The 24,743-nt window shown below is 40.0% G+C and overlaps 1 protein-coding gene across 5 annotated transcripts in view; it reads left to right on the top strand.

Annotated features, from left to right (window-relative positions):
- usp7 (ubiquitin specific peptidase 7 (herpes virus-associated)) overlaps positions 1-24,743 on the top strand; it is a 74,413-nt gene that overhangs the window by 31,766 nt on the left and 17,904 nt on the right. For 4 of the 5 annotated variants that reach the window (XR_009807472.1, XM_061905892.1, XM_061905893.1 and 1 more), the window contains exons 13-27: positions 1,522-1,699; positions 3,250-3,394; positions 3,490-3,620; positions 12,645-12,779; positions 12,872-12,973; positions 13,056-13,161; positions 17,397-17,489; positions 17,567-17,634; positions 17,796-17,896; positions 17,970-18,123; positions 21,888-21,955; positions 22,251-22,359; positions 23,851-23,928; positions 24,005-24,105; positions 24,215-24,314. Coding sequence is in view for 4 of the 5 variants with exons in the window: in XM_061905892.1 (XP_061761876.1) it covers positions 1,522-1,699; positions 3,250-3,394; positions 3,490-3,620; positions 12,645-12,779; positions 12,872-12,973; positions 13,056-13,161; positions 17,397-17,489; positions 17,567-17,634; positions 17,796-17,896; positions 17,970-18,123; positions 21,888-21,955; positions 22,251-22,359; positions 23,851-23,928; positions 24,005-24,105; positions 24,215-24,314 (1,669 nt within the window). In the remaining variant the exon portion in view is untranslated. The remainder of the gene's footprint in view (positions 1-1,521; positions 1,700-3,249; positions 3,395-3,489; positions 3,621-12,644; positions 12,780-12,871; positions 12,974-13,055; positions 13,162-17,396; positions 17,490-17,566; positions 17,635-17,795; positions 17,897-17,969; positions 18,124-21,887; positions 21,956-22,250; positions 22,360-23,850; positions 23,929-24,004; positions 24,106-24,214; positions 24,315-24,743) is intronic. The other variant, XM_061905890.1, reaches the window with a different exon arrangement.

Raw genomic sequence — 24,743 nt, 5'->3', positions numbered from 1 at the left:
TTATGAACTTAGTAAATACTATAACTTGCAGTCTTTCAGAGCGTCAGAAATCAATTTTATAAGACCCTTGTTTACATTAAACACCTGCTCGAGCTGCACTCTCTTGCCGTCTTTAAGGTTGTCTTTAGGGATGAAACGATGTAATGATAAACCACGGTAAAATTCCAGAAGGTTAGTAAAACCTTTAACATTTTTTATTACAAAAAAAACATTAATTAATTAATTTCAGGCAACACCACTTCCTGGAAACTGAAGTGCCGCAGCACGTGCGCACTAAAGCTGTTCGGCTTGAGAAAACATGGCGGCGACTACACAGACTTTGCTTTGGAAATGTTCCCTCCGAGTAAACTGAGCCGATCGGTTCGTTTCACTTCATTTCAACCGCTTCTACATAAAAAGTTAAAGTACCAATGATTGTCATACACACACTAGGTGTGGCAAAATTATTCTCTGCATTTGACCCATCACCCTTGATCACCCCCTGGGAGGTGAGGGGAGCAGTGAGCAGCAGCGGTGGCCGTTACTTTGCCACACCTTGTTTGTAAAGTCTGTAGTTTGTTGACTGGGATGCTTAATATTGATATCAAAAAGTAAACACGTTTTTTATACATGTGTTTTTTTTAAAATTATTATTCAATCAATCAATGTTTATATATATATAGCCCTAAATCACAAATGTCTCAAAGGACTGTACAAACCAATACGACATCCTTGGAAGAACCCACATAAGGGCAAGGAAAACTCATACCCAGTGGGCAAGGAGAATTCACACCCAGTGGGATGCCAGTGACAATGATGAAACTTTGGAGAGGACCTCAAATGTGGGCACATTTAAAATGACGCAGTAATAATATTGGGGATCATTTTAGTCACATGGGCAGCACAGTGGAGGAGGGGTTAGTGCGTCTGCTTCACAATACGAAGGTCCTTTGTTTGATCCTGTGCTTGGGATTTTCTGTGTGGAGTTTGCATGTTCCCCACGTGACTAAGTGGGTTCCCTCTGGGTACTCCGGCTTCCTCCCACCTTCAAAGACATGCACCTGGGGATAGGTTGATTGGCAACACTAAATTGGCCTTAGTGTGTGAATGTGAGTGTGAATGTTGTCTGTCTATCTGTGTCGGCCCTGCGATAAGGTGGTGACTTGTCCAGGGCGTACACCGCCTTCCGCCCGAAAGCAGCTGAGATAGGCTCCAGCACCTCCGCGACACCGAACGGGACAAGCGGTAGAAAATGGCTGGATTGATGGGATTTTAGTCACATAAGAAATTTTCATACCGTGACATCTCCAGAGGGCTTTATTACCACTTCCATTGTGACTTGAACGCCTCAACACAATATGAAGTTCTTCTTTGCAAACACTGCACCGCTTGGTCGTCGCATGACCTGTCAAACCGCTGAACTGCAATTTATCACATGGCCACAAAACTGCAAATGCATTTGGCAGCGTGTTCTTTTTACTGCTTTACCTTTTTTTTTGTTTTTACATTTTTATTAGACCCTTCTTCTTCTGCTGTCCGTAGGTTTGAGTTTCCAGATCAGTTACCTCTGGACGAGTTCCTCCAGAAGCCAGATTCCAAGGACCCGGCCAACTACATCCTGCATGCAGTGCTGGTGCACAGTGGGGACAACCATGGGGGTCACTATGTCGTCTATCTTAATCCAAAAGGAGACGGCAAAGTGAGTGTCAAGGAACCAATAGTAAGGACCTTTTTATACAACTTTTTAAATCAAACTTTTCTGATTTTTGTGTGTGTCCTTGTGGCTGGTGCAGCTGTCAAATATTATTTGATGATTAACCCTTCTAGTGCAGGTTTGAGTAGTGGTCACATACTTGGCCACAAAACATCATTAATGAATGCCATTTTTACAGTCGATCAGGGGTGTCAAACTCATTTTTTTGAGGGCCTAATGGCAGTTTATAAACGTATAGTAGCCTTTTTACCCAATTTGCAAAAGCAAACTGTTTTTGATTATTATATTTTTACTTCGGACCACCAGAAAATTATGAGACGGCTTTGATGAAAATGACGTTACGGTCCACCGGCAAATGAGGTGGCATGCCACATTGATAATGCTGTGCGTGAAAGGGTGTATGTGATTTATAATGTAAAGTGCTTTGGGTATCAATCTAGATCAGGGTTCGGCAACCCGCGGTCCCTTGATCGCTCTTATGTGGCTCAGCCGCATACTAGCCGACCCCCCCGATTTTTCCATAAGGTTTTCGGATTTTAGTGTCTCTCCCAGGGTTGTTGGTAGCGGGTGTATAATGTAGCCCGGAAGAGTTCGGGATGCATGGGATTCTAGGTATTTGTTCTGTTGTGTTTATGTTGTGTTATGGTGCAGATTTCTCCTGAAATGTGTTTCTTAATCTTGTTTGGCGTGTGTTCACAGTGTGGCGCATATTAGTAACAGTGTTAAAGTTGTTTATATCACAACCCCCAGCGTAACACGTATGGCTGTTGAACAAGTATGCGTTGCAGTCACTTCCATGTGAGTACATAAACCACATTCAACATGTGAGTGGGCTGGCAAGCCATTAGTTCTGGTTGTAGAGTGCGCTGAAGACAGTGTCATTATAACATGCCCTTCATATTGTTGGTTGGGTTAAAATCAGCAGATACCTGAGAGAATATTTGCTCTGTAATTCGTAAGTCTCCTGGAAAAATTACGTGGGGATGTGTGCTGCTGTAAAGCGTCACTCATGTAAAACTCGCCAGCCGCTATAACATTTAATTTTCATATTAAGGTGTGACCCCTGCTTTATACATAATACAAAGCAGGAAAAAAACTTTACATGCAGTATCATTTCATATTACATTTTAAGTGTTTTGAGGCTCACATTGTTTTCTTTATTTTGTGAAACAGGTCAAAATGGCTCTTTGAGTGGTAAATGTTGCCGACCCCTGATCTAGATATATTAAAGCGATAGGTATATAAATACAGATCATTTCCCTTTTTTTTTTAATTATGAGATGGGCCACGTCAAAATTAAATGGCGGACCACATTTGGCCCCCTAGGCCTTAAGTTTGACACCTGTGCAGTCGCTGAAAGCTTAAGATGTCTAATCATTCCAAATCAACCTTACTTAGAAATGCTCTTCCAGAATCTGACTTGTAACAGAAGACCAGCCACAAACAAAGTTATAACAAACCTCATACATATTGATGCTGTCGTCTTTACGTTTTCTTAAGTGCTCTCTTCTCCTTGTCCTCCCCATCTGTCTTTGTCCCTGTCTGCTCTGATGCAGTGGTGCAAGTTCGATGACGACGTGGTGTCCCGCTGCACCAAGGAGGAGGCCATCGAGCACAACTATGGCGGACACGACGATGACCTCTCAGTCCGCCACTGCACCAACGCGTACATGTTGGTCTACATCCGGGAGTCCAAGCTCAGTGCGTCACATCCTCTGTGGTCTATGGCCCACAGAGGATACTTTATTTCTGCACACACATAGCTGAGGCTTACTTTTTGCGTTCCTTGATCTCAGGTGAGGTGCTGTTGCCCATGACGGACGTGGACATCCCCCAGCAGCTGGTGGAGCGCCTGCAGGAGGAAAAGAGGGTAGAGGCCCAGAAGAGGAAGGAGCGTCAAGAGGCTCATCTTTACATGCAAGTTCAGGTAAAGAACCAGGACCATCAAAACAGAGTCAATCCTACACAAAGAAACTGTATTTTCCGGACTAAATGGTAAATGGTTGTACTTGTATAGCGCTTTTCTACCCCTTTTTAAGGAGCCCAAAGCGCTTTGACAGTATTTCCACATTCACCCATTCACACACACATTCACACACTGATGGCAGGAGCTGCCATGCAAGGCGCTAACCAGGACCCCTGAGGAGCAAGGGTGAAGTGTTTTGCCCAAGGACACAACGGACGTGACTAGGACGGTAGAAAGTGGGGATTGAACCAGTAACCCTCAGATTGCTGGCACGGCCGCTCTCCCAACTTCGCCACGCCGTCCCCCAAATTTTAGGGGGAAAAATATATTTCCATATATTAGCCGCACCGGACTATAAGCTACAGATATATACGTTGTGAAATAAGATATTTAAACAGAAGTATTTAGTAAATGTTTTTTTTTACATATCTTAATTGTTTCAAAACTGCAAACAAACTGAAAACAGAAATCAAGGTTAGCTACGGAAGCCAGCTCTTGAATCAGCTTAACGGACTCAATAACTGACGTTTTGTTGAATTCACTAATCTGAAACATAACAAAACAATGCCATTGTAAATTAATAAAACTAACACATACTTGTAATTGTGTTAGCATATTAACTAATGCAAACGATGCTAGCTTCATTACAACATTACAATAGCACGTACAAATATGCATGAAAACACTCCTACAGACATTGCACAAGGGGTGGTTTACTCAGTAAGAATTGTTTGTTATATTGTAAAACATACAAACCTTGCTTTGAGTGATGGATAAAGAATCCATACAAGTAGAAATGCTGTGGAGGATGAGAATACAAAGCGGCACTACTGGTTCAAAGTTTAAAACAGCAGGAAACACCTGCAGGCATTCACCAAGCAGCACCTACTGTGAGTGAACTCGACCAAAAATTGGCGCCGTAGCAAAAACAATAAAACAGATGCAAATAAATTAAAAAGTCGTTATGAAAACTATTAGCATTGTGATCGTCAGTGAAGCAAAATCCATTAATTAGGAAAAAAAGTAGCAGGTTTTAGTCTGAAATTTACGGTCCACAAAATTAAAAACTACTGCTACTCCATTGGTAATTAATAACAAAAACAATAAATATAAAAAAAAAAAAAGAAGAAATGATCAATATAATCGTTCTAGTATTGATCGTATACTACAGTGGTTCTCAAATGGGGGTACTCGTACCCCTGGGGGTACTTGAAGGTATGCCAAGGGGTATGTGAGATTTTTTTTTAAATGTTCTAAAAATAGCAACAATTCAAACATCCTTTATAAATATATTTATTGAATAATACTTCAACAAAATGTGAATGTAAGTTCCTAAACTGTGAAAAGAAATGCAACAATACAATATTCAGTGTTGACAGCTAGATTTTTTGTGGACATGTCCCATAAATATTGATGTTAAAGATTTATTTTTTGTGAAGAAATGTTTAGAATGAAGTTCATGAATCCAGATGGATCTCTATTACAATCCCCAAAGAGGGCACTTTAAGTTGATGATTTCTTCTATGTGTAGAAATCTTTATTTATGATTGAATCACTTGTTTATTTTTCAACAAGTTTTTAGTTATTTTTATATATTTTTTTCCAAATAGTTCAAGAAAGTCCACTACACATGAGCAATATTTTGCACTGTTATACAATTTAATAAATCAGAAACTGATGACGTAGTGTTGTATTTTGCTTTTGTATCTCTTTTTTTCAACCAAAAATGCTTTGCTCTGATTAGGGGGTACTTGAATTAAAAAAAATGTTCACAGGGGGTACATCACTGAAAAATGGTTTAGAACCACTGGTATACTATTACTACCCTTGCGGAAAAAAAACAGCACTTGTTACATTTTCCTCTAACTCCTATTAATCTACTAGTTCATTTTATGCTAATAAAAGCTTACTCTCTGCTGGAACGTTCTTCAATCTACCTTATCTTAAACTAAACTAAGTACTTTATTTTCTTTATTAGCATGCCTGCTCTTTCTTTTTTTCGGTGTGTAACATGTTCAGCCTGGTCTCAATACTTGATAATGGTCCTTAAGATACTAAGAAATGCAGTTTATTGGCCGTAATAGGAGGTTATTGTTCACTTCGGGGAATAACGCAAAATAAAAAAATAAATACAATATCAGCCAGAGGGAATGTGTATACTGATCAACGGCTGATCGATGGACACATCCCTGAAAACAAATGAACCATGACCATTGTGAATGGAAGTTTGAGTCTGGCAGACAATGTTGTCTTTCATCTAAATTTGAAGTTAAATAAATTGTCTCTTTAAAAAGTGTATCAGATGTTTCTTAAAATAATTTTAGCTTGTATGAAATTCGAGGCTATTAAATGTCTCCTGATACGTACTGCTTGAAGCAAGCTGTGAAACTCAATCAGGTGACTTGCTCTAAAGATTTTTTTGGGAATCATCCGACTGACAGGATTCACACCTGAAATGTTTTTCTAAAGCTGCTTCCTATTTGTTATGGCATTTGTATTTTGCACATTTGCTGCACTGAGACAAACAAGTATGTGAGCAGCATCTCTGCCACTGACACTCTTTGAGATGGTTTCCGTTTAGTTCAGGACTTCTTTAGTGAGGCCATCTTGTCAGTCTGGACTCAGCCTTTTGTTCTCCATTTAGTTTTAGCTTTGCCCACACATTTCAAACCAGTAAATCGACCAATACAATTGCAACAAAAGGGTGTTGTGGACATGTTCTCCAGTAAAAAGGGTGTTGGAAACATGTTCTCCAGTAAAAAGGGTGTTGGAAACATGTTCTCCAGTAAAAAGGGTGTTGGAAACATGTTCTCCAGTAAAAAGGGTGTTGGGGACATGTTCTCCAGTAAAAAGGGTGTTGGGGACATGTTCTCCAGTAAAAAGGGTGTTGTTGACGTGTTCTCCAGTAAAAAGGGTTTTGGGGACATGTTCTCCAGTAAAAAAAGGTGTTGGGGGGACATGTTATCCAGTAAAATGGGTTTCGGGGACATGTTATCCAGTAAAAAGGGTGTTGGGGGTGGGGGACACATGTTATCCAGTAAAAAGGGTGTTGAGGACATGTTATCCAGTAAAAAGGGTGTCAGGGGGGACATGTAATCCAGTAAAAAGGGTGTTGGGGACATGTTATCCAGTAAAAAGGGTGTTGATGACATGTTATCTAGTAAAAAGGGTTTTAGGGGGGGTCATGCTATCCAGTAAAAAGGGTTTTGGGGGAGCATGTTATCCAGTAATAAAGGGTGTTGAAGACATGTTATCCAGTAAAAAGGGTGTTAGAAGGGACATGCTATCCAGTAAAGTGAATTAGTGAAGTGAATTATATTTATATAGCGCTTTTTCTCTAGTGACTCAAAGCGCTTTACATAGTGAAACCCAATATCTAAGTTACATATAAACCAGTGTGGGTGGCACTGGTAGCAGGTGGATAAAGTGTCTTGCCCAAGGACACAACGGCAGTGACTAGGGTGGCGGAAGCGGGGATCGAACCTGCAACCCTCAAGTTGCTGACACGGCCGCTCTACCAACCGAGCTATACCACCCCACAGGTGGTATAGCTCGAAAAGGGTGTTGAGGACCTGTTATCCATTAAAAAGGGTGTTGGGGACATGTTATCCAGTAAAAAGGGTGTTGGGGGATATGTTATTCAGTAAGAAAGATGTTGGAGGGACATGTTATCCAGTAAAAAGGGTGTTGGAAACATGTTCTCCAGTAAAAAGGGAGTTGGAAACATGTTCTCCAGTAAAAAGGGTGTTGGGGACCTGTTCTCCAGTAAAAAGGGTGTTGGGGACCTGTTCTCCAGTAAAAAGGGTGTTGGGGACATGTTCCCCAGTAAAAAAGGTGTTGGGGACATGTTCTCCAGTAAAAAAAGGTGTTGGGGGGACATGATATCCAGTAAAATGGGTTTTGGGCATGGGGGGACATGTTATCCAGTAAAAAGGGTGTTAGGGGGGGACAAGTAATCCAGTAAAAAGGGTGTTAGGCGGGACATGTAATCCAGTAAAAAGGGTGTTAGGGGGGACATGTAATCCAGTAAAAAGGGTGTTAGGGGGGACATGTAATCCAGTAAAAAGGGTGTTGGGGACATGTTATCCAGTAAAAAGGGTGTTGATGACATGTTATCTAGTCAAAAGGGTGTTAGGGGGGGTCATGCTATCCAGTAAAAAAGGGTTTTGGGGGGGCATGTTATCCAGTAATAAAGGGTGTTGGGGACATGTTATCCAGTAAAAAGGGTGTTGAAGACATGTTATCCAGTAAAAAGGGTGTTGAAGACATGTTATCCAGTAAAAAGGGTGTTGAAGACATGTTATCCAGTAAAAAGGGTGTTAGAAGGGACATGCTATCCAGTAAAAAGGGTGTTAGAAGGGACATGCTATCCAGTAAAAAGGGTGTTTGGGACATGTTATCCAGTAAAAAGGGTGTTGGGGGATATGTTATTCAGTAAGAAGTGTTAGGGGGAACATGTAATCCAGTAAAAAGGGTAGGGACATGTTATCCAGTAAAAAGGGTGTTAGAAGGGACATGCTATCCAGTAAAAACGGTTTTGAGGACCCGTTATCCATTAAAAAGGGTGTTGGAAACATGTTCTCCAGTAAAAAGGGAGTTGGAAACATGTTCTCCAGTAAAAAGGGAGTTGGAAACATGTTCTCCAGTAAAAAGGGTGTTGGGGACCTGTTCTCCAGTAAAAAGGGTGTTGGGGACCTGTTCTCCAGTAAAAAGGGTGTTGGGGACATGTTCCCCAGTAAAAAAGGTGTTGGGGACATGTTCCCCAGTAAAAAAAGGTGTTGGGGGGGACATGATATCCAGTAAAATGGGTTTTGGGCATGGGGGGACATGTTATCCAGTAAAAAGGGTGTTAGGGGGGGGACATGTAATCCAGTAAAAAAGGTGTTAGGCGGGACATGTAATCCAGTAAAAAGGGTGTTAGGGGGGACATGTAATCCAGTAAAAAGGGTGTTAGGGGGGACATGTAATCCAGTAAAAAGGGTGTTGGGGACATGTTATCCAGTAAAAAGGGTGTTGATGACATGTTATCTAGTCAAAAGGGTGTTAGGGGGGGTCATGCTATCCAGTAAAAAGGGTTTTGGGGGGGCATGTTATCCAGTAATAAAAGGTGTTGGGGACATGTTATTCAGTAAAAAGGGTGTTGAAGACATGTTATTCAGTAAAAAGGGTGTTGAAGACATGTTATCCAGTAAAAAGGGTGTTAGAAGGGACATGCTATCCATTAAAAAGGGTGTTTGGGACATGTTATCCAGTAAAAAGGGTGTTGGGGGATATGTTATCCAGTAATAAAGGGTGTTGGGGACATGTTATCCAGTGAAAAGGGTGTTGAAGACATGTTATCCAGTAAAAAGGTTGTTAGAAGTGTCATGCTATCCAGTAAAAAGGGTGTTGAGGACTTGTTATCCATTAAAAAGGGTGTTTGGGACATGTTATCCAGTAAAAAGGGTGTTGGGGGATATGTTATTCAGTAAGAAGTGTTAGGGGGGACATGTAATCCAGTAAAAAGGGTAGGGACATGTTATCCAGTAAAAAGGGTGTTAGAAGGGACATGCTATCCAGTAAAAAGGGTTTTGAGGACCTGTTATCCATTAAAAAGGGTGTTGGAAACATGTTCTCCAGTAAAAAGGGAGTTGGAAACATTTTCTCCAGTAAAAAGGGAGTTGGAAACATTTTCTCCAGTAAAAAGGGTGTTGGGGACATGTTCTCCAGTAAAAAGGGTGTTGGGTACATGTTCTCCAGTAAAAAGGGTGTTGGGGACATGTTCTCCAGTAAAAAAAGGTGTTGGGGGGGACATGTTATCCAGTAAAATGGGTTTTGGGCGTGGGGGGGACATGTTATCCAGTAAAAAGGTGTTAGGGGGGGTCATGCTATCCAGTAAAAAGGGTTTTGGGGGGGCATGTTATCCAGTAATAAAGGGTGTTGGGGACATGTTATCCAGTAAAAAGGGTGTTAAGGTACATGCTATCCAGTAAAAAGGGTGTTGAGGACCTGTTATCCAGTAAAAAGGTTGTTGAGGGGACATGTTATCCAGTAAAAAGGGTGTTGAGGAGACATGTGATCCAGTAAAAAGGGTGTTGGGGGGGACATGCTATCCAGTAGAAATGGTGTTGGGGAGACATGTTATGTTAGGCCAAATTGCCATGATAAATGAAAATGAAGTCGGTAAGTTTTCCAGGGTGGATAAATCGCCATGTGCATGCTAAAAGAGCATTCACTCTTTGTACTAAAAATAAACGGTAGTAAACTCCCGACGGTTAGTATCACCGTATTAAATTTAAATGACCACAGTACCGTCATTCTTAACTGCAATTATACGGACGAACTGACCAACTGGCGCTAGCTTAAATGTTAACACGTAAACAACAGACAAAACGTCATTCCTCAGTCTAAACGTGGACACACACATTAGTGTTTGAACAAGCCAGATACTGTATTCTCATTAAACAGAAGGGATGTTATGTTTGTGTATAAACTAGACAAGTTGAAAAAGACTACACAAACTCCATTCAACGGGAAGTGAACTCGCATGACGTCACATAAACCGCAAGTGAAACAACTGATCACCTTTCACACTTTTCAATCGAAGATATTTAAAACACACACAAATATGTCTCTTATGAAGCCAGAACAATATTTGTTGTTTCTTCTGCCAAGAAAGAATATTGTCTTCATTTTACTTATAAAGAAAAAAAATACAACCTGGTTAAAATATTTTTGTGTGTATAAGTACTTTTTGAGCACATTCAACAATACCTAATAACATTACTTTCTTTAGCCATTTTGTTTGTTTTGGTTGTTTACATCAAAGGGTCCCCCACATTCTCCCTATTTTATTGCTTTTGGTTGTGATTTTATTGAAGTGCAAAATGTTGCTTATTTGTTTTATGTAACTTTGTATTTATAAGTTACATTTCAATACAAATATTTTAATATTTGAGAAATACAAGTTAATTACATTTGAAAGGGTATACTTCCATCAATATCATGTATTGTCATTACACTAGCGGTTAAAATAGAAATGGCAGTAGTATAGTTTATCGGTAATAATTTGTAGATTAATATATTGTGATGCAAAATGTATTGGCCCAAGTCAACCAATAACGTAACTACATAGTGGGCTCTATTGAAGTAGCTACCACGTCAGGTTTGCTGTCGACTTTTGCTTTGCAAATGTGCAAACTTAACCCTTTGTTTTCATGGAAGTTAATATTCCTGTTCAAACTGTGATTAAACCGAAAATGTAAGACACCATTGTTTGCGTCAGTGTGAACTTCCTCACGCTGAAATCGACGACGTCAGTAGATGCAACGAAAGAAAAATTTAAAATTGCTACTTCTACACGAGGCCCAGGACGCAGTTGCTTTCTGTGGGTGTTTTGGTCGAGGCAAATGTTTGTGCACATGCTCAGTAGCACTGACAGAATACCAGTACCAAAATTGTTAAAACAAAAGGGACCCCAACAAATCTCTTTATTGGCTTATTTTTTGCAGAAAATCTAACGATACATTACACATACGTTTCTTATTGCAAGCGAATAAGAATTTGTGCATTAAAATAGTGAACATACTAGACAACTTATTTAAATGTAAGTAAACAAACAAAGTCTCCTAATTAGTCTGCTGACACATGCAGTAACCTATTGTGTCATTTCTCATTCTATTATTTTGTCAACATTATTCTCGTTTATTTACTGTTAATATCTGCTTACCTTCTGTTTCAACATGTTTTGTCTACACTTCTGTTCAAATGTAATAATGTAACATAAACTCCTTACCGTGGTAGAGGAGTTTGCGTGTCCCAATGATCCTAGGAGCTATGTTGTCCGGGGGCCTTAAGCTTCCTGGTAGGGTCTCCCAAGGGCTTTGGAACCACTTCTCTCGAGAGGGGCTGGACTCTCTTCCACTCTGGCGTTGCCGGCAGTGAGAGGCGACGGGCTGGGGTGGCAATTCTTGTTGCCCCCCGGCTCAAAGCCTACACGTTGGAGTTCAACCCAGTGGACGAAAGGGTAGCCTCCCTCCGCCTTCGGGTGGGGGGACGGGTCCTGACTGTTGTTTGTGCTTACGCACCAAACAACAGTTCAGAGTACCCACCCTTTTTGGGTGGGTACTCGAGGGAGTACTGGAAAGTGCTCCCCCGGGTGATCCCCTTGTTCTGTTGGGGGACTTCAACGCTCATGTTGGCAACGACAATGAAACCTGGAGAGGCGTGATTGGGAAGAATGGCCGCCCGGATCTGAACCCGAGTGGTGTTTTGTTATTGGACTTTTGTGCTCGTCACAGTTTGTCCATAACAAAACACCATGTTCAAACATACATGCACCAGAAACTTATTTCCTGACTTTAAAAAACAATAAAAACTTGACAAAAGATTTTGTGATAATAAAAAAAAATCAGTGTAATCATTGTAGTATCGACTATATATAACTCTTGAATTGTTGCTGTCGATGTTTCTATAGATCCACCCATTTGTTGCGGTTAGCTATTGTATCCTCCTACGGTGTGTAGTGAAGCATGTTTAGCTAGTCCTAGTCCTGCAGGGATGATACTTATAAGAAACTTAAATTTATTTGTCACTATGGAGGTGAGGATTAGTGATTTACAAGTAGCTATAACACTGCACGGATGTTAGCTGTTACCGAGCTTACTATGTTTAAAAACACTGCTTGCAGAGAAACACTTAAGTGTTATATAGCGCCACCTTTATCGTTATTTTTTAAGTCAATTCCCCCTCTTCCGTCTTCAAGCCGTTTCTGCTTGCAAGTGCTCTGTGTGTGTTGACTGGCGCGCTATCATCCCTGGAAAAAAAAGTACCAGTATTTTTCCAAGGCAATATACTATCTTTTTAATGTATTAGTACCAGTGCACCACACAACCATAGCCTCCGTCTGGTCATGTTTGGTATTCTTTCATGATTAAAACCTGAACGTTGCCTCGGTATGGAACGCATTTTGTTTGTATGACAAGGACTTCTTCCTCCTGTGCACAGATGGTGACAGAGGATCAGTTCTGCGGGCATCAGGGGAATGACATGTATGACGAGGAGAAAGTGAAGTACACGGTCTTCAAAGTCCTGAAGAGCTCTACGCTGCAAGAGTTTGTCCAGAACCTCTCACAGACCATGGTGAGAAAGACATTTCTGCCTGTTACTGGTTCTTACAAATGTACACTGTGAAGGTGAGGGGAAGATGAAGGTGAGCTATGATGTGTTTGCAGGGTTTCCCACAGGAGCAGATGAGGCTGTGGCCCATGCAAGCCCGTAGCAACGGAACTAAGCGACCTGCTATGCTTGACTACGAGGCTGACTGCAGCAAGTCGGTAAGTTATTGCGTCTAATTGAGGAGTTTGTGTTTGTCTTTGACTGTCTTTGTCCCCTCTTTATTTATCCATTCTCTTTCAGATGATTGGCTTGAGTGACAATGAGAACCCATGGACAATATTTTTGGAGACTGTGGATCCCGAGCTGGCAGCCAGTGGGGCCACGTTACCCAAGTTTGACAAAGACCGTAAGTACCACAACTTGGAGACCATTGTTGCTCGTCTGAAGAGTTTTGCGACAGGACTTCCGAACAATTCGACAGCCTGCATGCAATTTATTGAGGCACTAAAAATGCTACAGGATCCCAATTGGGGGGTCGCGAGCAGCCAGACCATGCAGCCATGCCGCTTTGCAGAGTTGATAAATCCCCAAAAGTCTGATATCAATGGAAAAAAGCATCTCAGTCACGTGAGCAACTATGAGAAGGCTCAAATTCAGAAGCTCTGTTTTAGCTTAGATAGCTTGCCAAACTATTTTAGAAACGGCTTAGTACAATTCCGGACACAAGTACATGTATACGTAATTGTTTAAAGGTCAACGAGTACGGAAAGTGAAAATCGCAGCCAGCCTGCATATAGTGGCCTCCTATCTGGACAGGTTTGACTGTACTTTTATTTTGTAGTGTGGAATTTGAGAAAGTAAATTATTCAGAACAATGGTGTGGCTGGAATAACACCAATCTTATTGATAAACTTTATTTATCACACAGTGTGGAAATTATTATTATGAAAGACTCATGTCTTTAAATTGGAGTGGTAATTTGTTTTGGTGACACCTATTGGTCACAATAATTCCTTAAGGTAAGTTGAATGATGTGGACAACTATGATTATTTGGAACTTGTTTATATTGACAAATGTCCTCTTTTATTATTCAATTATTATGTATGCTTGTGTGCTCTTGCTTGCTTTGCTGTTGTGTAGCTGCTAACTCCTAGTAGCCTATAGCTTAGCATGTTTACCTTTTTGTAAATGATTTCAGTAAAATAGAAATGCTAATTGGACCTTTAGAAGTTAACTGCTTGTATCGGAGCTTATAACACTGATTTTCAGGCATGCAAAATGTCAGCAGAAATCCTTGTTTTTAAACATTCATTTTCACAAAATATCACTTTGCAGTTTTTTTATTGAAATAGAGGAAAAAAATAGGATCCAAACAAAATGTATTCAACCGCAGGTACTTGCTGTTCCTCTTGCCTAAACGACACATGGGGAGATGATCAGGGGCGTCGAAACAGGCTCGCAACTTAGCGTCATCTAGCTAGCTTACTTGTTGACGCCTGCGTTCTCTCTCCGAGCCTCAACGCTGATGGCTATCTTCTTTGCTGCGAATCCTAATTGGACAATTACAATCCCAACACTGTTAGTCCCCAGCTAGTTGTAGTTGTAGATCATTCACTAGTAAGCAGGGAGAAGGTGTATTTTTGACTTGTCAACAGAAGTCACAACACAGGAAGTACATTACTTGAGGGGGCTAGGCTACAGAATAGAGTTGCCAAATAAGAAAGGTTGCATGCATGTTATAGAATTGTACACTATGTTTACATTGATAATAATGTTAGTAAATGATTTACTTAAACTAAAAATCTTGTGGTACTTTACATGGGACATGGATGCGTCAAAAAGACAGCCATAAGAGGTTGGTAAATTCAGGGTTCGTACGGGTCCTTAAAATCCTTGGTAATGCTTGGATTTTAATATTGTTTTAATGGTTTGAAAAATGCTTGAATTTTTGGTGAAGTGCTTCGAAATGTTCATCATATTTTTCGACGGTCTGACTCATTAGGCTAATTATAAAATGGAAAATAAGTTTCCTAAAAATGAAAAGCTACACGCTTGATGTGTTGGCTTTGAACAAACCCTCGTATTAGGTTGTTGTCATGAGCCCCCAAGAGGACATTGGTGCATTGGGCCATCATGCCGGGATGTTGTCGTTTTAATGAACATTGAATGGAAAATGAGAAATACAAACCTTGGATAAAATGTGGACCAAATCTACATTTAGCCTGCTGCAAAGTATGCAAAAAGGAAATTAATTAGCACTTTTTGGACTTGTTTGTACTGCGAAGGTCATATGTAATTTGTAACCTTTTGTACAACATATAGCTGAGTTCATGTGAATGATTTTGAGTTTTTATACAACATTGTTTGATATATTTTTTGCTTCATTATTTTGGTTGTCTACTAGAGATGCGCTGTTTGCGGTCTCATCCGCCGGTAAACCACGGGTAGGGCGGTTGACATGATGAAAAAATAGATTTTAATTAGATTTGGGCGGGTGGCGGTTGAACCATCCGGAGACATTTGATATACATGGTTCAGGGATCGGTATCCTTTTGCCATTCGAAGAGCCATTTAAGACCTGTGTCATAAAGCGAAGAAGTCAATAGGAGACGCTATTATTCTCTTGAATGACTGCCGGCAGTCACCCAGATATTAATTATTAGTGCGTGCTATGAAGCCATTGGCTTTTTCGCCTTCTACATCATACACGATCTGCTTGTCAGTCCAGCATCATGTTGTGTGTGGCTTCCGCAGCAACACGCACACGACTGCAAGGCATACTGGGTGACACAGAGTACACTAATGGTTGTGATATAAACAATTTTTACACTCTTAGTAATATGCGCCACGCTTTGAAGCCACACCAATTAAGAACGACAAAAACATTTCGGGAGAACATCCTCACAGTAACACAACGTAAACGCAACACAACAAATACCCATAATCCTTTGTATTCCTGACACATCCTGACTATTTTATACACCCCAAACCCCGCCACCCCCCCGGGGGTGTAAAATATATTCAGGATGTGTCATGAATAGAAAGGATTATGGGTATTAGTTGTGTTGTGTTACTGTGAGGATGTTCTCCCAAAATGTGTTTGTCAATCTTGTATTGTGTGGCTTCATAGCGTGGCGCATATTAGTAAGTGTTAAAGTTGTTTATATCACAACCATCAGTGTACTCTGTATCACCCAGTATGCCTTTCAATCTCTTACGTGTGATTGCGCAAGCTGCACACATGTTGCTGGACAAACAATTTGTTAGTACATGTTGTTGATGGTGTCAAAGGCAATGGCTTCGCAGCACGCCCATATTCTTGTAATCAGGATGAACGCTATAGTATAGTCGCGAGAACGTTAGCGGCTCCAATTGACTACATTTCTCTATGAAACAGTTTTAAATAGCTCTGTGAGTGGTAAAGGTGGCCAACCTCCGATGTAATTCAGCGGGCGGTTGTCGGGCGGGTACGGTCCTGATAAAATGTTGGTTAGGGTGGATGACGATTTTGGTGATGCGGATGATATAATTGCCTATCCGCGCATCTCTATTGTCTACTTAACTTGTTAACTCAGTTAAGGCAAACAAGTTATATTTTGTTGTTTTGGTTAATCGCATTAAAATGGTAAAATTTTTGGACTTGATTGTATTATGAAGGTCATGTAATGTATAATTTGTAACCTTTTTCACAGCTTAAAATTAATGATTTTGTAGTTTTTACACAAGATGCGTTTCCTGCTCTATTTTCGTTGTCTACTTTACTTGTCTGGCTACTCAGTGAGAGCAAAAAAAGTTAACTGTTGTCTTTTTGTTCATTTGTTATCATAGCCGCAGTTATAAGGCTAGATATGCTTAATGACAGGTGACTGAGGTGTTGTGAAACAAACAAAATGTTTTTCTATAATTTATTATTCTTACATTAATGTGGAATAGTTTTGTTAATAAATGACTGAAATTTACATTTTGAGGGTGCGTGTATTTATATCACTCTATGCAGTTTACAATCACAAATACGGTGTGACTCAATCCATGCTGTTCAATGTCAATTAGTGCTGTAAGTAAGAAAAAGAACAAAAATTTTGAAAAAGAACACAAATGGGGACGCGTCTGCAAACACCAATGACATTGAATAGGCTAAAGAAACACTGCTTCTTTTTCTATGCCCCATTCAGTTAATAATTGCTGGTTCAATGTTTGGCTTAGGTTTTAGCAGACTTTACGTATTTTTCGTACAGACAGCATTTGGTGACCTCAAACAACAAGGCTATGGATTGATTCACACTGGTTTCGCCTTTTGAAGGGTACTGGAAAAACTGGAAAATTTATCTTGAAAGTCCTTAAAAAGTACTCTAATTTGGCCATGGAAAAGGTGTATGAAGCCTGTAAATAAGAATAAATCTAAAGGTCAAATATAGTGTAAAAATGCACCCAATTGTAGTAAATGTAGTTTTGATTTTCAAAATGTTCATTCAGCGCTTGCCTAGTGGCACTCGGAGCCGATTTTCGAGAAAAAAAAATTATTTCCCCTTTTTTTCCGTCTATGGCTATCACTCGATACTTGTTTTTTGCTGATATTTTGCTTGTATTAATATCTGATCGGAACACCCCAACTTATATTGTGGAATCTCTGTCCTTTTCAGATGATGTCATGTTATTCTTGAAGATGTATGACCCGAAAACAAGAAGCTTAAATTATTGTGGACATATCTACACGCCTATATCCTGCAAAATAAGTAAGTATCAGCGACATCCATGTGAAAGTGTAGACAATAAGATTGGGGAAATATTCTTCTCTTCTTCTTGTTACCAGGAGACCTGCTGCCAGTCATGTGTGAGCGAGCAGGGTTTCAGCAGGAAACTAGCCTTATCCTCTATGAGGTGATCTATTTCTGTCGTCTTCTTGGCACATTGCGCTCTTTCCTTTTCGAGCACTCCACAAGTTTCATTGCACAGTTGTTCGTTTCCTCACACTTTACAGCACAGAAAGTAGCTTGACTTTGTAGTTCCAAAGCCCAACGTGTCCCATGTGTGCGTTACAGGAAGTAAAGCCCAACCTAACAGAGCGCATACAGGACTATGACGTCTCTCTCGACAAGGCCCTGGATGAGCTCATGGACGGGGACATCATTGTCTTCCAGAAGTAAGAAACATTGAGTTTTCCAAATACACACATTTTGTTCTCTCGACTGAGCCGCTGTCCTCGTACCCTGCAGGGACGATCCAGAAAACGATAGCAGTGAGCTGCCGACAGCCAAGGAATATTTCCGGGATCTCTACTACAGAGTGGATGTCATCTTCTGTGACAAGACGATCCACAACGACCCAGGCTTTGTGGTCACTCTCTCTAACCGCATGAACTATTTTCAGGTATGGCTTCTTTTTGTGTGTGGTGCACATTTTGGATGTATTAAACTAGGCCTGTCGAGGTAAAGAAGGTCATGCATGCGATTAATCATGTATGAATGCAGATTAATCTTACAATTGATTCTGATGACTCACGCTCCTGACTTTAGCTGCCGATGGTTACCCAAAAGGCAGCGTGTTTGCTACAGGCTGAGTAATCAGGTCAACGTATACGTTGGTGCAAAGATGTTTGGGGATTACATTGTATACCGAGTACAGAACCGTGAAGATTTTGGACTAACGATACTGCTATCTGTATTTTTTTTTATCCAGCTGACCGACGTAATTATGACACGCTGTCACATTCAGTTCTGCTGCCGTTGCTACACATTAAAACCATCTGTGAATACTGACAAATAAAGAATGAACACCACACACAAGTTAGTAACGCAGCAATATTTCCTACTCAGTCACGCACGCTGTCTCATTTTGAAGTGAACGCACTTTACTCAAGATGAATCATGACAGCGTTTTACTAAACGTCCTAGCGATCTATTAATCCACAGGCCAATGTGAATCCACTCAACGTGAACAACTGAGGTAATACAAAAATCCATGGCTTTGACTGACAAGTCTCTGGTTGCCGTCTGACGTCACTCCATCGTCAAACACAGCTTGCTTAAATGTTTCAGTTCCTTCTGTCTTGACTACAAACTTGACAATCAAGCATTATACTTCATATAATATACACACACACACACAGCGGTAATATGGCTTCCACACCTACATGACATGCTAATTGATTGTATTGAATTTTATGGTATATTTGATACATAGTAGGTATGTTCTCTGCCCATGTATGCCATATATAATTATTTCCAGCTGAATGTAATTGTAATGAATATAAACAGCGATGGATCTGAGTGGTCTTTACAAGATGACCTTTCACCTTCAACACATAGATGACTTATTTAAGACCTAAACAGGTGTTCATAAAATACTGTCCTTCTCTGGGATCTTACTGTACTTCATGTTGGAGGTGATCAACATCAGCATTTCAATGCGTTTTCTTTATTTTCATGACTATTTACATTGTAGATTGTCACTGAAAGCATCAACACTATGACACCTGTGAAGTGAAAACCATTTCAGGTGACTACCTCTTGAAGCTCATCGAGAGAATGCCGAGAGTGTGCAAAGCGGTAATCAGAGCAAAGAGTGGCTATTTTGAAGAAACTAGAATATAAAACATGTTTTCAGTTATTTCACCTTTTTTTGTTAAGTACATAACTCCACATGTGTTGATTCATACTTTTGATGGCTTCAGTGACAACTTACTATGTAAATAGTCATGAAAATAAAGAAAACACATTGAATGATAAGGTGTGTCCAAGCTTTTGGCCTGTACTGTACATCCCTAGTGGGTGACTATGTTCGTTAGGGATGGGTACCGTTCACTATTGAACTGATCCGGTCCCAATTTTGGGTATGTTTGTGTGTGTGTTACTGAATAAATTGTGTGTAATCTATTGCAACATTTAAAAATGAGATGATTATAATATGTCGTTCAGTTGATACATCTTTCTCAATTGCAACCATGACATTCATTAGCTATTACAGTTGCAAGATGTTAAATGGCAATAGTGTATGGTTTATGGTGTGGTTCTTTTTGTTTTTTGTTGCACCATAAAAAGTGTTAATTCTGTGAGTATTGTATTTATTACGCACTAGCTGTTTTAATGTGGATTTTGCAAGCACCAAAATGTGTAAATCTGTCTATTTAAAGCTTGTTTTACACGTAGCATTTAATAGAACGCTAGTGCCAACAGCCTACAGTGCAGTATTCATAAATCAATAACTGAGAAGACCTTTATGTCATTGTGAAGTTTAATAATTATGTAAAGAATACTATGATAATTGAATGATAGTTGGTGAACTGATTTTTGTTTTCAACAACAAGAAAAACATGAAGCTCTGCAAGATTCATAATATAACCTCGGGTATGTTTATGGAGTTATGTGCATGCATGAAATAGAATTTGACATTATCAAAGATGTCAACACTAATAAAATATCTACAAATAAACAAATCGATCATTACATGGGACATTAAGTGTCAAAAAGAGGTTTATAGACGAGAATAAAGTTGAAAAACAATGTATTAATACACTGTAAATTGCTGGAAATGAAATTATAGATAATATAAATGTTCCTTTTTTCTTTTTTTTCCCTCAGTGTTCACATCCATGATCTCAGTCATACTTTTCATTGACAAAGTTTGAGGTCTTGGAAGTGCAATAGAAAATTGCTAATGCTAATTGGTAGCATGTCAATAACAATGCCAATGTTTATTAGCTTCCAGCGAGTGCAATTTTGGAAAAGGGGAGCCTTACTTAACTGACGTTGGAGCGCTTTTTGAATCAATGACTTTGTAGGCATTGAAAATTGCAACATTACCTCGAGGTAGTGTGGCTCAGTCCCTTCTCAGTGCTGCTAAAGTGATCGCTCAGTGCTCAGAATCAGCAACCCAGGTACCGTGACATAGCACCGTTGGATTTTCCGTGAATCGGTGCCCCGTCGGACCAGAGCGATTCAGTCAGTGCAAAAAAGAATTTAGTACCCATCCCTAACATCAATGTGCTTGCTGGCAACTTTGACTTCAAAATCCACCCAGACTGTTTCAGCAAATAAATTCAAGTAAAACATTAAAAAAGTATAACATTGACAACACATTTTTTTAATTATGTAAGCAATAAATTTATTGTAATCATTCATCCATTTTCTACCACTTGTCCCCCATAATTAATTGAGGGAAAAAATGAACAGTTTGGCAGCACTAAATAAAATCCAATGTCATGATGCAGCGGCAAAATTTTAGAGGTAGGACTCTTTGGGCTTCCCCGAATCCATCCGAATCTTGGAGTGATGATTCGCTTCAGAATCGATTCTCGGTTCAAAAAGATTCCTTTTTAAAACAGGTTACAGAACTTTGTTTTGGTTGCTGACGTGTACCGCAAGTAAACATGGAGATGGTCCTTTATAAAAAGGTATTATTTTCCCCCCCAAAAATTGGACGAATCAATTTTAGAATGGGAATATTGCCAATGCCAAATTGGTAAAAATGTGTGAATGTTTGCTTGTCTATCACTCATGAGAAGCCCTGCTAAGTAATAAAAGTTAGGAGGGCAAAGAATGGGAATATTTAATCTTCACATTGAATAATCAACATGAGCCCATCAGCACGAGCAAACAGCAAGTGTGCAAAGTTGTCATTGGCAACAGAAAAGACAACAAAACAAACCAGCTGACCCAGTTTTTCCAACTGGGGGGAAAAACTGCACTTTAAGATGTTCAGTATTTATTAAAGAGCAGTTTTTGCTAACAGAGATGACCTTCCAATTACAACTACAAAAAATACTTCAGTAAAGAAAAATTTTTGATGCATTATTCTATATTATTAAATGAGTACTTAATTTGGCCACAATTTATTTCAACTTTTTAAGACTATTTTGGTCAAATGCCCTCAAAAATAGGGACAAGTGGTAGAAAATGGATGAATTGATGACTTACAAGTTTGTGTATACATAAAAACGACCTGCTGTAGGACATGGGTGTTTTAAATTGCATTCAATTCTAATCGTTGATACCTGCAGAAACCCTGTACAGGTTTCTTCCATTAGATGGCAGCATGTACATCCACCTGCTGCCATTCTTGCAACATTTGTTTGGTGCAGCGGGATTATTTGGCCCAGGAGACAGCTTTGAATGATCTACATGTTGTCTTGGCAGGTGGCTAAGACAGTAGCGCAGAGACTCAACACGGATCCCATGCTGCTGCAGTTCTTTAAGTCACAGGGGTAGGAGGCTCGTCTCATACACACACACACACACACACAACACACTCAGCCAATAGTGGCCTGCATGTGCGCTTATTATCACGGTTGACTCTGACTCCATATAGTAGAATTGTTGCATAACCTGTCCCCCTCCACCTTATTTTGTTGTCTCCCATCTTCCTCCCGCCTCTTTCTTCTTCTGCATTCCTGCGCTTCATTCTTGCCTCACCCTTTCTCCACTTGGCACTCTCTCCTCCTCCTCCTCCTCCCCTTTTTTCTGCATCCTCTCCCCCCTGCCTGGTGGTGTGGTGGCCAGGTACAGGGACGGTCCAGGGAACCCTCTCAGACACAACTATGAAGGAACACTGCGGGACCTGCTGCAATTCTTCAAGCCCCGGCAGCCCAAAAAACTCTACTATCAGCAGGTGAGAAGCTCATCTTGTCAAATTGTGACAGCTGCTTTCATATCAGATTAGAAACCGAAACTAAAGTTCTCAACATTGCATGTCATTTTTTCTAGTCCTGTGTCATAAATGAAAACTCAGTTTTTAAAATTTCATAACCCCACATGTTCTTACTGTCCAGGGTTTCGATGCGATATTAGTAGTGCAGCCTTGTTGGCCAGCATAAATCAGACATACTTATTTTTGTGCAGATTTAAGACCATATTAAATAAAATCTTAGACCAATGTGACATCCATACTGGCAAAAAAAGTACATAAAGATGGAGGAAAATTGTCTTTGCTCATTTCTGATAAGAGCAGGTGTCTTCAACTTTTTGTAAGAGAGAGGCAGTGGGGACCCCGACTTGTTTACCTGTAGCAGGAGAAAAATATGAAATATAAATATTTTTATTTAAAATGCAACCTTCCTGTGATTGAACCTGAGGAATGATTTTCTGCAGGTTTAGTGCTAGGAAATAACGTCTGTGTAACATTAATTTGCCCTGTTATTCTTATTCAACTATGAAAATGATTTTTTGTTATAGGAATTATTTTAATATTATGATTATATCAATCATTTTTGACATTGTTTATGACCTATGGAAAATAAGGAGCAGGAAAAAAAAGATTTTATTTAAAATGTAACTTTCCTCTGATTATAACCCCTCAGTTATCAACGTCAACAAAATAGTAAAAGCACATTGAACACTTAACTATAAGCTCTTAAAATAAGGAATATGTAAGAAATGGTTCATAAAGTGTAAGAAAATAGTTTGAAAATGTAAACATGTAGAAACCTGACAACTTTTTTTTGCAGGTTTAGTGGCAGGAAGTTACAGCTGTGCTCTAAAAGGTGAGCGCAGCAAAGGTGTTGTGGTATTAGCGGTCTTGTCTCGCATCATTTACAGACCATGGGTTTGACTACGGTCCCTTAGAAAAAAAAATCCCCAAAACTGTCTAGGTGACTTTTCCTCTTATCTATGATTTCTTTATCTTGACTTTCTCTTCTCACTCCTTGCAGAGACTTCATAGTTTATACTGTCACCTGATTGGCTGTTAGCGTGTCAGTGATTACTTCCTGCTATGCTTTGGTTACCAGAGAGGGAGGACCTTTGCTGCCATACTTGCGCTTTCTTCCCACAAAGAAAAAAATAATCTTACGTTTTATTCAACTATTCTTTTATTTACGTCTATTACATGTCTTATCGCGATATATATTGATATCGTGTTTTTGCCCAGCCCTAATTCAGATACAGGTTGCATGTTTATATCGGAAGGGGATACTCCTATGAAGCACATATGCAAAGCAGATTCTAAAATGACATTCACTGCACGTCACTCCCACGTTGCTGGGAGACGTGAAGTGGAGAACCTTCTGCTGACATGTTTTTGAAGCGAGTGGCAGTACATTTTCATCCCAAACCAGACCAGCAGAGGTGAAACTATTCATTGTGTTGTTTTCCCTTCGCACAGTTGAAAATGAAGATCACCGACTTTGAGAACAGGAGGAGTTTTAAATCCATATGGCTCAACAGCCAGTTCAGAGAGGAGGTAAACATCCTAAAGCTCACACGTAGCTACTCTGAGATGAGCTGAGGTGTGACCAGTGCTGTTGTGTCGTCCGCAGGAGATCACCCTCTACCCTGACAAGCACGGCTGTGTTCGTGACCTGTTGGATGAATGTAAAAAGGCCGTGGAGCTCTCCGAGAAAGGCTCTGAGAAGCTCAGGTATCCATCCTGACTGAGTGTCTTCTACCTTGGTTGTGTCCTGTGTGGCAGGCTGACATGCTGCGTGTGAAGCCAAGAAAGTAAATAAAACTTTCTTCCTCCCTCCCAGGCTGCTTGAGATAGTGAGCTATAAAATCATCGGGGTTCACCAGGAGGACGAGCTTCTAGAATGTTTATCTCCGGCTGCCAGTCGCACCTTCAGAATAGAGGTAAGTGCGGATGGCAAAATGTTTTTAAAAAATGCCCACATTGGCAGGCTCACAAATATCAGTCCCTTCAGGATTTGACAGGCTTTTTTGTGATTTTTGCATCGATTGATGCATTTTGATTCTCTCGGAATAGTTCACATTTTTTCATTTTTTTTTTTTTTTCGATGCTCACTCTACTAACCGAGTTAGCTGCCACAGAGATGGCTAAGCAGCTAACTTGTCTCTCCATACACAGTGTGGAGCCACTTCTAAGTCGATTGTCCTCCATTTCGGTAAATAAAATATAGTTCTTAAAGGGGAACTTTCTGTTAAAACATGCCCCAATCTAAACTTATAATGCTGGAATGTTACCAATGTCATGTTCCGCTCATTAGATAGATTAGATAATACTTTATTTATTCCGTCAGGAGAGTTCCTTCAGGAAAATTA

The sequence above is a fragment of the Nerophis ophidion genome, linkage group LG07, assembly GCF_033978795.1.
Source record: "Nerophis ophidion isolate RoL-2023_Sa linkage group LG07, RoL_Noph_v1.0, whole genome shotgun sequence".
Lineage (NCBI taxonomy): Eukaryota > Metazoa > Chordata > Actinopteri > Syngnathiformes > Syngnathidae > Nerophis > Nerophis ophidion.
This window is presented reverse-complemented; position numbering and strand designations above follow the sequence as displayed.